This window comes from Hemibagrus wyckioides, linkage group LG14 (assembly GCF_019097595.1).
Source record: "Hemibagrus wyckioides isolate EC202008001 linkage group LG14, SWU_Hwy_1.0, whole genome shotgun sequence".
NCBI classification, from domain to species: domain Eukaryota; kingdom Metazoa; phylum Chordata; class Actinopteri; order Siluriformes; family Bagridae; genus Hemibagrus; species Hemibagrus wyckioides.
The window spans coordinates 17,498,461-17,513,802 of record NC_080723.1 but is presented as its reverse complement, the minus strand read 5'-3'; the positions used below and the strand labels follow the sequence as shown (position 1 = coordinate 17,513,802).

Genomic DNA, 15,342 nt, shown 5'->3' with positions numbered 1-15,342 from the left:
CAGAATTCCTGCTTTTTCCCCCAGCAATGTTTATACTGCTTAGTGTTAATTAACCACAGAAAACAGCTTACACAAACAACTCATACAATACAAGTCCCTATGAATGAGTGGTTACTATAGAAACAGTAACTCATTCGAACCTGCGTGTTCATTAAAACCTTAGTTCCGAGACGTGCTGTTCTAATATATTAAAACGAAATATATTTCTTCAGTCTGAGACACACCCAGAGCCGGGCAGCGCAGTGATGTGATTACTCCTGCTTGCAGAAGCCTGCGTCTTTTGAGTGGCGTTAATATTATTCTGCCGCTGTCACCTTTCAAGGATGTAAGGGAAAGACTTTTCACCAATTTACAATCCCTCTCTCTCTGTCTCTCTCTCTCTATCTCTCTCTCTCTCTCCTTCTTTTGTGGGAAGGCTAATAAACCCAGTGGAGTCAATAGGGTTGAGAAAGCTCAGTCTGAGATAAAGGCAAGTTGGAGTCAGAGTACTGCGGTGAGATCGATAATGACTTCAGCATCCTTTAATTTGATGAAAGACATCGATTTAGAAGTAGGGAAAAAATCGCATGATTATATGTGTGGGTGTGAGAGAAAAGAGCGATTGTCCGTGTGATGAGTGTGCACCTGTACAACTGGAGTTACTAGGAAGCTTAGTTTCTTAGTTTTAACTCGATTTCATCTTCAGGTAAATGATATCCACGGTGATCAAATACAGCAGAGATATCAACTAGTTAACCAGATTCATTTTGGGGGGAAACCATGACTTTGATATATTTTTGCATCCTTTTAGAAAACATGCCACGAAAGAAAACTATCCCAGACTTTTTGCACTTTTGTTCTTTATTCTGTTTTCCATCAGTGGAGGTCTGGGTATAGTAGTGGTCTTGAATGCTAAGCACTAAACTTATTTATGCATTATTCATTCAACACTCTTTTTGTTTGTTTTTTTTGCCAAATCAGCATGCTTGCTGGGGTTTTCTTAAATATTCTACTTTACATAAAGTTTTTGTTGACTGGTTCGGAGACCTCTGCTGCGCAGTCTTTAGTTTTGGTCCTAATGGCATTGGGTAACTTTTCCTGTTTCCTGGAAACTTTTCCTGCTTTGGAAAATCAGATCAGAAGGATACGATTGTGTCGCTACTCTACATCCATAAAAAGACCTCATTACAAACCAATATTACAGAAATCTTGGAAATGTTCTGGAAGTCTGGTAGCTTTAGATCTGATTACTGCTGCTACCTGCTGCAGGTGATGGTACTAGCACTGCTACGGGCTTTTCATTATATCAGGTGATATTGTGTTATCTCTAAACAACACCGGTTTACCTTCTCGCTTGGATTTAATACACGCTGTATTTCGAGTAACAGAAACCTCTATATGATATATTTAGCGAGGATTTGTCTACAAACATGACGAGCATAATCTGCTTATATACCTCACAGCTGCATGCACCTGAGACGTGATGGGGATGTACGTACGATTTGGCGGCGTTTTAGCATTTTTTATCACCATCATGACAAAAGCTTTTTGGTTACAAACATGAATTATTAAAGCGTCATGAACTGGATACTTTTAATGTTTGTTTTATTTAGAAAACAGCAAAACAAAACATACCTAGCTCATACTGGTGTTCAGGGTTGCCTTATTAATCAGCTTATTAACTACATGTGGTATAAACTATCCATCCATTCATCCATCCATCCATCTTCTGTAGATCTATAATCACAGCATACAATCACACACACACACACTCATTTACACACTACGGATAATTTAGTGATGCCAATTAGCCTACAATTCTTGTCTTTGGACTGGAGGAGGAAACCAGAGTACCTGGAAGAAACTCCCACACACAGGCAAAGATGGGAATCAAATCCCCAACCCCTGAGGTGTGAGGCAAACTTACTAACCACTACGCCACCATATCCCCCATATTTACTATAGGAACGCTAAAAAGGGGCTTGATTGCTATGTAAAAAATAAATAAAAGTAGTTGCTCTGAAGCTTGGCTCTTCTGCCTTTAATGCTCTACTCTAAAAGTGTTTCCGTTAAAAGTTCTCTGGTCAGTTGTGTTGCTGTTTTGTACACTTAGAACACTTCTTAAAGTCTCACCTGACTTTCCGTACTTGACAGGAAGCACGTTCTCGAGGTAGTCGGTGTAATTTTATTGTGTAACAGAAACATAATGAATAGTATATCAATTATTATTGTTGCAGAAGTGAATACCGTGTCACATGATTGCAGAGAAATGAAAAGATTGTAGCACTAAAGGCCTAAACTCTGCTCAATCTTTATATTTATGTGGAAGACATATATCCTCTTATCTAGAATTATTTTGGAATGTGGCTGGAAAGCTCTATGTAAAGCTATAGAGTGTTTACATTTACCAGAGAGACATACACAAGTGTTTTTTGTGTTGATCTGAGTCTGTTTTCTCTATTAACTTGGAATTGACTAAAGATTATTGGCATTTGTATTTGGACTTGTCTCAGATTTGTGCATTGGTTGAGTTAAATATCGGTTTGTTCTCAACTGGGAATTTAGTAAAAATGAATAAATAAACAAAAAGCGCTTAAAGGATGTCTTTTCTTTTCGGATGTTTGACACGAAATAATTTCTTCCTGGAGAAAACTAAACCTAATCATTGACACGATGCACGAATAAAGCCAAAACTAAAGTCAAATCTCAGCCTCAAAAAGGATTTGACTGTTTTCAGTCTTTATCTTTTACTTGGATTCGATTTTGACCTGACTCCAAACCCTAGTCTTGGTCTTGAACTAAACACCAGTCTTGTCTCCAGACCTAAGGGTGTTTTCAGATCTGGAGATTTTTTTATTTTTTATTTTTTTATTCTGAAACATTTCAGGTCACGTGTCAGTAAAATGTCCTCTTGCTGGTCAGAATTTATTTTCTGGAGTTCTGCTCATCCATGATCCAGCTTTTCAGCAGGTCTGCAAGCTTATTGTGGATTTCTTTTCAGCTCTAATCTGTCTGATCAGGAATCGAAGTTTCATCTGGATGACATTGATTACGTTCACCTGCTTCTCAGAAGAGAGATGTGTCATTTTGAAACGGTTGGATCGTTGGTGCGTTTGTTCAGATCGCTTTCTCAGCACAAACGAACCGCTCCAGAGTTTGTTTGAAATCGAGGCGGCCTTGGCCTGATTGTTTTGATGCGGATCCGAGCGTGGATGCAAACTGAGGGAGAAAATGCAGCAGGATTCCGAAACAAATGCTGCAAACAAGACAGGAGTGAAAAAAAACCCCAAAAGCATCAGCTATAAGTGATACAGGATTTACAGCAGCAATCACAGATTTTAGAGAAATTGGTGCTTTTGGTTATTTATTTATTTTATTTTATTTTATTTTATTTTATTTTATTTTATTTTGGGTATGCTATGTCTAGTAACAGAAATGAAAAAGAAAAAAAAATATTTTCCATTTCTGGATTTTGCAAAAAAAAAAAAAAAAACCCAAATGAATAAACAAAAATAAATTAAATAAAATAAAACACAGTTTAGTAATAATAATAGTAATAGTAACAATAATAATAAAAGTTTCAAATTTAATACTATTTAACTATACTACTAAAAAATAATAATCCAAATACACTGACCCTCTGGGGCATTTTTTCCCTTAGAGCTTTGTTGCTGCCTACGTCTAACAGCAGCCTAATGTCATGTATGTTATGTACATTAAAGAACTAGACTCTCAGCAATATTACAGTCAGGTATTAATGTCCAGCGCCATCTCACTGCTGTTCAGATTCAGTTTATAGAAACACGAGCATATGTTTGCAATAAATCTGCCATCAGGGTGGAACAGAGAGCACCTTGTTTACAGTCTGTTAACGGAATCTGTAATCTTGACAAACCTATTTTTTTCTTTTAGTTTGATTTACTTTTATACAGCTGTTCTGGTGTTCGGCGATAAGCTGCGAGATTGTACGTGTGTACGGTTTTATCCTTGCTCAGTTATGGATCATCTGATGATCTGTCCTGCTCTAACAATCCTCTTTCCTGTTCATCCATGCCTGACTGTGAAGCGCTCACGTGTTTGTCATCACCACAGTCTGACAATACTTCACTGCTGTCACTTTTCTTTATTTATTATATTTTTTTCTTTACATCTGACACACACACAAGAAAAAGCAGCAGATAAAATGTGAGAAATGCTGGTGGAAGACAGCCCTAAGTCATTAATTCCCTGTCAACTTAAATCCTCTCAGTGATGAAACGTGTGAAAATGACATATCAGCTTTCAGTCGCAGAGATTAACTCCGTCACTTCCATTTAAATGAAGTACGTCGCTATTCAGTCAGTAATTATCTGCATCTGCTAGATAAAGCTAACGAATGTGACTAATTGAGTAATAAGTAACATATTAAAAAAGTAAATTCATCAGTCTTGAATACCTGTCGTCTGTAAACTCGTGCGGATCAGTCTTCTGAGGTGCAGTATAGGTTTGCGCTTTGTTTATTGACTTCATTTATTTATAAGTATGTTATTTTTCCAGGGCACGAAAATAGGCACTAAGATGCTTTATGGGATTTTATTAATAACAAATTCGATTGTGCATTTTATGTAAAATGTGGGAATTTTTTTAGCATGTCAAAAAAATAAAATTAAAAATTAAATAAAAATAAAATAAAATCTAAAAAGGAAAAAAAAAATTAAAAATAAAAATAAAATAAAATAAAATAAAGATTTTCCAGAATTTTTCGAGACAATTTACAGCTTACAGAAGGAAAATAAAATTAGTCACAGACCGAATCATAATTCACCTACTTTTCCTGTTATTTCTTTGACAACTACTAAGTCATAAACTACACCCGGGCTGATTTTTCCATCCGGCTTGGAAGATTTTCCTGCCCACTTTGCCACAAACCTGATTTGACTCCCACTCGTTCACGCTTCCCTTCCAGCCCACTTCTAAGCTCAGCCCTATATTTAATTTTCCTTCCTTCCATCAGCTTCAACAGCATTTGAAAATGATGCCTGAAGTTATAACACATAACACAGTCTGCGTTCTTTCTTCATCTTCCATGAAACCGTGTGTAGTTTTCTATAATCACTGCCATGAAAAATGCTGAATTCCTATAGAATTTCTATTGTCATATCTATATCATCTACATACTATACAATCTATATACCCTGTCTATACTACTAGTTCTATATGTATATCATTTCTATAAATTACTCGCTGATAATTCTTCCCAAAAGTGGTTTGATTTGAAAGATGTGAACTGAAATACAAAATGCCAAAAGTTCAAAAATCATTGAATTCAGGTGTTGTTTTTCAGGGGTTGGGGTCGGCCCCTTAGTTCCAGTGAAAGGAACTCTTAATGCTTTCATACCAAGACATTTTGGACAATTTCATGCTCCCAATTTTGTGGGAACAGTTTGGGGATGACCCCTTCCTGTTCCAACATGACTGCACACCAGTGCACAAAGTAAGGTCTATAAAGAAATGGATGAGTGAGTTTGGTGCAGAGGAACTTCACTGGGCTGAGCAGAGTTCTGACCTCAACCTGATAGAACACCTTTGGGATGAATTAGATCAGAGATTCTGAGCCAGGCCTTCTCGTCCAACATCAGTCCCTGACCTCACAAATGTACTTCTAGTGGAATGGTCAAAAATTCCCATAAACACACTCCTAAACCTTGTGGAAAGCCTTCCCAGAAGAGTTGAAGCTGTTATAGCTGCAAAGGGTGGGCCAACTCCTTATTATATTCATGTGCATGTAAAGGCAGGTGTCCCAAAACTTTTGGCAAGCTAGTGTAAGTTGTGTTTACTAGCATCTAGGAGGTTAATTGAATTATTATATTGTATAAAAATCATGATATATATACTTTATCCTTCTTTCTGTGCTGAAATTTAGCACTGGAATTTAAGATGCTCCTCATGCGTTCCGGTTCATTTCCAGAAATCTGGAGAAATCCCTGATGCACACATGCACAGTGGGGAGTCTAAATGTTTGCCATTTCCCTGATTATTAGCTAGCATGATGGGAATTGGAAGCAGTTGGCATGGCAAGCAGAAATCTGCTAAAATGTGGCCAAATTGAAACCTTCACTCTCAGGCATGCAGTCAAAACAAACAAACAAAAACAAACAAAAATGCAAATGAGGCTGATGTCATTTCATGGCGCGCGTCAGCTGAAGCTAGCTATAGTTCGTCTCGTACGACTTACATGATGAGACGATGTATATTTTTCCGCACAGAGATGTGACTCGAGAAAATAGAGCTTCTGAAATATTTTCACTGGGATAATTCGGAGTGGTGGTGGAAAGGAACGTGACGCATAAATAACAAAAAAGCATGCGCTTGACGGTTAAAGCAGCGAGGTGAAGTGTGCCATCGCTTCAAAAGAAAAGCAAAAGCAACTTTCCAAGCACTAAAACTTGAAAATATATAAGCTTTATTTATTTGTTTTTTACAGGCACTGCTCATAAACCTGTGCTGTCAGGGATCCAATTTTTTAGTGACATTTATAAGGGCCATGACACATTCATAAATAAGTTTAACAGTAAAATAAGTTTCCCTGAACACATATAGTGAAGGAATTCTTCCATTTTGTGTTGGAGGAGTAAGACTGCGGCATTATACTCGACCTCAACACACGACAGTGTCTTTCAAAGTCGAAGTAAGCGATGGAAGTGATTAAATCGATCGGTATTAAGCGAGTGTTCGATGTAGCTGCTCATGTGCTGGACGGTGCACCTCTGACCGTGTCTTTTACCCTTTACACATCAACTCAGAAGTAATCAATCATGCTATTGACCAGCCGACAGCCAGGAGCTGGAGAGTGCTGGGGTGCAAACCCGGACGACTGCCGTAGAGTTTACGGAGAAAATTGACGCAGAAGTTGCCAAGGTGGTCTGAGATCCCCTACCCCCCCCTCAAATCATCCCCACAGTAAACACTTCATACGCTAAACACATTCTGTGGCTTTGCTTTTATGGAGGAATACTTACTTTCGCTCGCTCCGGCCGTCCCTCGACCCTCGAGCGCTCTCGGCACGCTATTCTCACACTACTGAAGGCTCCTGCTAATGCTTTAAGCAGCTCTTCATGCCTGTTAGTGGTCAGTGTGCCGAGGCTGTCTGAATACTCTACCTGCGTCTGCTTTCAGCTCCAGGCTGGATATCAGACCTCTGGAGCACTTACCTGCTCACTCCTCAGTGCACTCGCACCACAGCATGCATCAACATCATGACAACATCAGTGCACACTTCAGCACCGGGGGCCAGTCCCAATAATCCAGCTGGGAATTATTTACTTTGATCTGGGTCTTTATCAAAATGATTCGATTTTGAATTGACTCATTTGAATCAGTGATTCATTTGAAAGTGATTCGTCTGAAGTCTGATGTTTTCTCTTTAGCTTTGCACTGGAGGCTAATCTACTTAACAAATAATAAAAGCTTTACACACTCGCCCTCAAAGGTCTATGATAGAGAACAATACAAATTATACGAATCAACCTGCAAGTATATTATCATCTGAATCACTTCACACTTCCTACCTGACTCTGATGCTCCTGCAAGAGGATACCACGTTAATGATCTGAGGAAGAAAGTGAAATGATTCAGCCTCAAATGGAAGAAGGAATATGTTTTTAGCTTTTATGACATCTTGTCCATTTTATACTTACAGATATAGATTTTTATAAGAACTCGACACTTGACACTAGGCGTGACTAAGTGCAGTCTGAGATTCCTTTCATGTGAATCTCATTATCCTGGTAACTCTAGTGCAGGGCTAAAGACGGCAAACATGTTTAGCTGTGTGTATAGAATTCACCAAACTTTAAAATAAACCGTATTTAACACCTTAAACTCTCAAGATAGTACTGAGTTCATTATTTCAACCTTTGTGTTCTGGGAAAACCTGCTGGATGATCAGTAGCTGAAAAATCATCTGATCAAAGTATTATAACACACATTGGATGTGTCTCAATCAGCTTTCTAGCTCCCTAGCTTGTGAATTAGTATATCAGGTACACAGGTTCAGGCACTGGTAAGGGCGCACTACATATAAGGACACTGATGACTCAGTTCCTGGCAACATTCTGCCAGGTTCTGGCAACCGCTCCCGCTCTCAGGCTTACCACAGCGGATCATCTGATCCACATATATGAATTTTTCGCACAGGTTTTACCCCATATGCCCTTCCTGAAGCAACCCTACTGGTTGCTTATCCGGCCTAGAACGTTCACCCTTCAGTGGATGGGTCAGTTCCCTGCCCAGGAATCAAACCTGGGATGCTATGGTCTATATATTCCATACAAGTACTATGGGTTTTCATAACTACTTTAAAAATTATAAGAGTGAAACAATTGTGTGTGAATCTGGACACACCCAAGGCTGCTGAGAGTTTAAGGGGTTAAAATTAAAACCCTACCATCATTTCAGTATCATTTCTGGACTAAATAAACTATTTCTAACCTGTAAACAACGTATTTGATTTTAGTCCTGAAGTAAAAGATTATTTCCTTTTGATTCAGTTTTCCTTTTGTTTCTCAATTGTCTCAATTCAAATCGAAATCATTTACTCGGAAATGTAAATAATTCCCAAACTGTGAATTGACCTCAGCCCAGATGTTGACGGCATCAGAATAACGAGTAAGAAAAGTAAACAGTAAAACAGGTTTGATTGAGTATTGTGAAGTCGTGACGTGACGATGAGGCAGGACATCACACCGGCAGCTCTTTCTCTACAGGAAGTACTTTATTTTGACTTTGTGTGCAAGGAGGATAAAATACTATTTTGTATTGTGTTTTATTTATCACGTGCATAATGTTTTCCGTCATAGTGAATATATGCTTGAACGAAATGAAAATCTAATGTTGATCCTGTGGCTTTTATCTCACTCTTTAAATATCAATTCATGCTACGGTAAGTACTTACATTTCCACAGACTGTGTTTGTGTGCTGTGTGTTTTCCATATCCCTGGGCACTGGATCAATCAGCTCTAAAGTGCCACTGCATTATGCTTTCCATTAAGACGGCTGAAAGTGTCGAGAGCTCATGCTCGGAGAGAGTGCGCCCATTTGCTGAGTGCGTCTCTTTTCAGGGTGTTAAAAGCAAAGCGTCGCTTTAAAGTGTGCGGGAGGACAGCACTCACATTGTACAAGGATGGCAGCCAGGGCGTTTTTAAACTTCTCCTTAGCCTCCTCCATCTCCTTCTCGTGAGCCGCTTTCTCGTTCATCAGCCTGCGGATGTGGCTGTTGGACGATTGGATCATGGAGTAGAAGTTGTTGGCGTTGCGGCGATTCACTTCGCCTCGCTCCACCCAGGTCAGGAGCACTCGCACCGCCTCGGGAAATTTGGAATCGTCTAAAAAGAGAGAGAGAGAGAGAGAGAGAGAGAGAGAGAGAAAGACATATGGTGGAGAGTAGGGATACATCAATACTGAAACTGTACCAACAACTGATACCAACATCACACAAAAGTGTACATAAGATTAGAGCAGTGAAGATGAGGATGCGGAGAAACTGTCAAGAATAGAAGCCTTCATTGTCACATATACATCACTGCACAGTGAAATTTTTTCTTCACATATTCCAGCTTTGCAATGGAAGAGTCAGCAATGATACAGCTGACTAGAGCAGAGAGGGTTAAGAGGCGTGGCAGTGCTGTGGCTCGAACCCCAACCATCTGATTAACAACCCAGTGTCTTAACCACTTGAACCACCCCTGGCCTGATTCAGTTCAGTTCAGCGAGCACTGAAACACTCTTCAGACCAGCTTTTCAGACACAGCATAACCCCAGGGTTATACTTGCTTTAAATTCTGCTTTTAACCTGAGACAGAAGAACGTTTCACACTTGTCATTTAGAAATGGTACTGCTTTTTACCTTGGGTTAGGAAGCCCGGCTCTACAGCAGCACTTTTGCAGCGTTAACCCCATACTGTAGTGCCAAACATTTACAGCATGAAACATGTGGTGTTAGATGCTTAGCAACAGAATTAGAAATTGAACAGTGTGTACCTTCTATCACGTGAAAAACCAGGATGTAGCAACACTTGGATAGAGTCAGACCGCATAACACTGGACATCAGTGTCCTTATCTTTCTCACTGATGTGAAAGCGTGAGACAAGCCATTATTTAATGTATTTATCTGATCATGATTGCTGATGATGCAAACATGCAAATTATACGGTTAATCCAGGGTTGAGGAATGTACAGTGTGAAACATCAGATTATGAAGAACTGGGATTAACTGTTGACCCCGGAGCAGTGTTAAACGTTAAGCAAGATAACCCAGGACTCTGTTTAGCCGGAGTTTACGATCATCCTGGTAAAAAAAGTAAACCTGGTAAACCCTTTCTTCCCTTCATACACTATATTGCCAAAAGTATTCGCTCACCTGCCTTGACTCGCATATGAACTTAAGTGACATCCCATTCCTAATCCATAGGGTTCAATATGACGTCAGTCCACCCTTTGCAGCTATAACAGCTTCAACTCTTCTGGGAAGGCTGTCCACAAGGTTTAGGAGTGTGTTTATGGGAATTTTTGACCATTATTCCAGAAGTGCATTTGTGAGGTCACACACTGATGTTGGACGAGAAGACCTGGCTCTCAGTCTCCGCTCTAATTCATCCCAAAGGTGTTCTATCGGGTTGAGGTCAGGACTCTGTGCAGGCCAGTCAAGTTCATCCACACCAGACTCTGTCATCATGTCTTTATGGACCTTGCTTTGTGCACTGGTGCACAGTCATGTTGGAAGAGGAAGGGGCCAGCTCCAAACTGTTCCCACAAAGTTGGGAGCATGGAATTGTCCAAAATGTCTTGGTATGCTGAAGCATTCAGAGTTCCTTTTACTGGAACTAAGGGGCCAAGCCCAGCTCCTGAAAAACAACCCCACACCATAATCCCCCCTCCACCAAACTTTACACTTGGCACAATGCAGTCAGACAAGTACGGTTCTCCTGGCAACCGCCAAACCCAGACTCGTCCATCAGATTGCCAGATGGAGAAGCGCGATTCGTCACTCCAGAGAACGCGTCTCCACTGCTCTAGAGTCCAGTGGCGGCGTGCTTTACACCACTGCATCCGACGCTTTGCATTGCACTTGGTGATGTATGGCTTGGATGCAGCTGCTCGGCCATGGAAACCCATTCCATGAAGCTCTCTGCGCACTGTTCTTGAGCTAATCTGAAGGCCACATGAAGTTTGGAGGTCTGTAGCGATTGACTCTGCAGAAAGTTGGCGACCTCTTCGCACTATGCGCCTCAGCATCCGCTGACCCCGCTCCGTCAGTTTACGTGGCCTACCACTTCGTGGCTGAGTTGCTGTCGTTCCCAAACACTTCCACGTTCTTATAATACAGCTGACAGTTGACTGTGGAATATTTAGGAGCGAGGAAATTTCACGACTGGATTTGTTGCACAGGTGGCATCCTATCACAGTTCCACGCTGGAATTCACTGAGCTCCTGAGAGCGACCCATTCTTTCACAAATGTTTGTAAAAACAGTCTGCATGCCTAGGTGCTTGATTTTATACACCTGTGGCCATGGAAGTGATTGGAACACCTGATTCTGATTATTTGGATGGGTGAGCGAATACTTTTGGCAATATAGTGTACTTAATAAAATCACTTTATTAAATATACTGTTTAAACCCAACACGAGGCGCTCACTGGCAGCATCACACATCCAACATAAATACAATGCTTGATGCGGATTGATTACTAACTTCTCATAAGTATCAGGATCAATTTCTTGCAAAAAAAAAAAAAAAAAAATACAGGTTTTTATTCTCGGCATGAAACAAGTGCTATGGATGCGTGCCATTGAGAAGAGAAGAGCTCTCGGTGCCAGGAGAAACACATCTCATCTCAGCCCCAGCAGTGTCAAAATACATCAGAAACTTCAGAGAATGCACAGGCGTGTACGCAAACAGCACGACTCCGAGGAAAGAACATCACAGAAGGAGGGACAGCATCCAAACAATATTTTGGCTGCTTTTAGCCAAACACTAACATGGGTGCCAATGGCTGAACAGATTCTGCATTTTGAGAGCAGGATGCGTAGGACAGGACTGAAAAAAGAGCTACAACTCACAAACAGTCCGCCTCCATACCTCATGTCAAATTAGCCAAAGGTTATATCGCTAATGAATAATCAAACAATTAAGCTCCCAGATAGGAGCTTTCGCGCTGCAACACACTTTACTACTCTTTTCTACACTGTAAAAGCCCACAAGCCGTGAGATGTGTTTAGTATAGAAAATACTTCCGAGCGCACAAATTTGCTTACTTTAAGACAAATGCAACAGGTGAATAATCAGCATGGTCCTACGCAGCGTCTTATCAAAATAAAAGCTCCGACTGAAGGACACAGAGTCTCGGCTTCGTCTGCTGTTACTATCGAAAACAAGCCGAAACGCATTAACGTTACATTTCAGCATTTTAGCTATGTCTGAAAGAGAAGGCTGTTGCCTCCATGCCTACGCTGTCTCATTAATCACTGTCTCATAAAGCAGCACTTCACTATCTATCAAAGCAGGTAAGAAAATAGTTCAGGCTTTAAAGGCTGCGTACGTCACTGTGTTGCCAGGTTACCGAACCCCAAAAAGTCCATTTGGCAAAATGAAGTACTAATAAAGTAGTGTTCAGGAGAGTGGAGGGAATATTCTGTGAGTACACACCAATCCACCAAACTACTCTCACTAGAAATAAAGTCAAAAATAATGCATACAAAAACTTCTCTCTCTTTTTATGCGTTTTTTTGTTGACAGATTGGTGGCCTGGGTGGTCTGTTCTATTCTTAGCCCAAGCTTGGTGGCACGACTTCCTGTGAGGACCACTGACATGGAATGCTTGGTTTGGCTTTGTAAGCAGCCATACAGTTTACATACACTTCGTATTGGTGATATTGGTCATATTTTTGGGCGGCTGGAACGGATTATCTGCATTTCCATATTTTCTTATTATCACAAGACAAATTTTCACCTTAAGCTCTTGCCCCCAGAACGAAGTAAATTCATATCCCGAGGTACAATGTAAGTGGAAAGGCAAAGCATGACAGTAATATTTACTCATAGCTATAGCAAGCTGTAATTAAAATGAGTAAAAATCAGCCAAAAGTAGCACAGAGACACGTAGCCTCTGGTGAAACCTTCTTGTTTTTATCCTCATCAGATTTAACATCCTGTAGCTCATGCATTTGTAATTGTTTACGCCTTACCCAAGTAGGATAAGTGATCTGTAACTGACAGCAATGTGGGGAAGTTTTTACTGCTTGCATCGCCTGTTCATTATAAAATTTTGATGTTTGAGTTTAGAGAAGTGTCAGCGAATAGAAAAACTCTGTATAATGATGGTGAAGGGAACTCTGGAGTGAGCACTTGTTTCTTGTCACCACAATCGATCCTGGGATTGTTTCATGGAGAACGTTATTACTTCAGGTTTCTTTCCACACAGAAAAGTTATTACCACCATATAATGAATGTCCTATAGTTACCTTGTACGGACAAAAATTGTGGACACCAGTGTGTGGTTCTTCTCAAAACTGGCGCCAGAACGTTTGAAGCTAACAATTGTATTGTATAGAATGTCTTTGTGTGTGTAGTGTTACAATTTCTCGGGCTCCATGAAGACATAGCCAAGACAAAGCGAGCTCCATGAAGACATAGTGTGAGAAGGTTGGAGTGGAAGAACTGGAGGGACAGAGCCCTGACTCTGACTCAACCCCACTAAACACTACTCTAAAGAACTGGAGCTCAGACCTCCTCACTCTTACGACGTCAATGTCTGATCACACTAATGCTCTGAATGATCACTAATCCCCACAGCCTCGCTCAAACATCTAGTGGACAGACTTCCACCAGACAAGAGGGGATAAATGTGTGATGAGTACATAAGAATATGAGAGACAAACCTTTAGCTATATGGTGTGTTAGTGCATGTGTAGCACATCCTCATGCGGCTCACTTTCCTCACTTAAGTAGATTTTTTCAATTATTCCAATTCTACATCACTAGAGGCTGTAATGAAGGTAAGATCACTGAACTAATCACGTTAAACCGACGGTCAATCCTGAGAGCTGAACTTTCCCATATGGTACAGTCCACACCCGAGGACATTTTAAGTTAGAGCAAATGATATGGACTTATCTCAGTGCGTTCTTTTCTGACACGGCTTCACTAGGCAGAAGGTTTAGATTAAGGACACGGCCTTTAATAATATTCCATTAATCTTCAGTAAGAGCTTTATTCTGGTTAGAGCTGGATCCAGGGAACGCTGAGTACCAGGTGGGAATACAGCAGGGATGGACACCAGTTCATCATAGGATAGCGCACACACACACACACACACACACTCAGAAACACATATACAGACACAAAAACACACTGAGACACAAAAACACACCAAAACACATACACAAAACACACACACACACACACTCAAAAACACATATACAGACACATAAAAACACATTGAGACACAAAAACACACACACAAACCAAAACACATACACAAAACACACACACACACACTCAAAAACAAACCAAAACACATACACAAAACACACAGAGACACAAAAACAAACCAAAACACATACACAAAACACACACACACTCAGAAACACATATACAGACACATGAAAACACACTGAGACACAAAAACACACACCAAAACACATACACAAAACACACACACACACACACACACACTCAAAAACACATATACAGACACATAAAAACACATTGAGACACAAAAACACACACACAAACCAAAACACATACACAAAACACACACACACACACTCAAAAACAAACCAAAACACATACACAAAACACACACACAGACACAAAAACAAACCAAAACACATACACAAAACACACACACACTCAGAAACACATATACAGACACATGAAAACACACTGAGACACAAAAACACACACCAAAACACATACACAAAACACAAACACACACACTCAAAAACACACTGAGACACAAAAACACACACACACACACACACACACACTCAAAAACACACTGAGACACAAAAACACACACACACACACTCAAAAACACATATACAGACACATGAAAACACACTGAGACACAAAAACACACACACCAAAACACACACACAAAACACACACACACACACACACTCAAAAACACATATACAGACACATGAAAACACACTGAGACACAAAAACACACACCAAAACACATACACAAAACACACACACACACTCAAAAACACACTGAGACACAAAAACACACACACACACACTCAAAAACACATATACAGACACATGAAAACACACTGAGACACAAAAACACACACACACACACACACACTCAAAAACACA

General features: G+C 40.2%; 1 protein-coding gene across 4 annotated transcripts in view; it reads right to left on the bottom strand.

Annotated features, from left to right (window-relative positions):
* Nucleotides 1-15,342, bottom strand: part of enox2 (ecto-NOX disulfide-thiol exchanger 2) — a 292,078-nt gene that overhangs the window by 40,163 nt on the left and 236,573 nt on the right. For all 4 annotated transcript variants that reach the window (XM_058407650.1, XM_058407652.1, XM_058407651.1 and 1 more), the window contains one exon: nt 9,130-9,342. In XM_058407650.1, the coding sequence (XP_058263633.1) occupies nt 9,130-9,342 (213 nt within the window). The remainder of the gene's footprint in view (nt 1-9,129; nt 9,343-15,342) is intronic.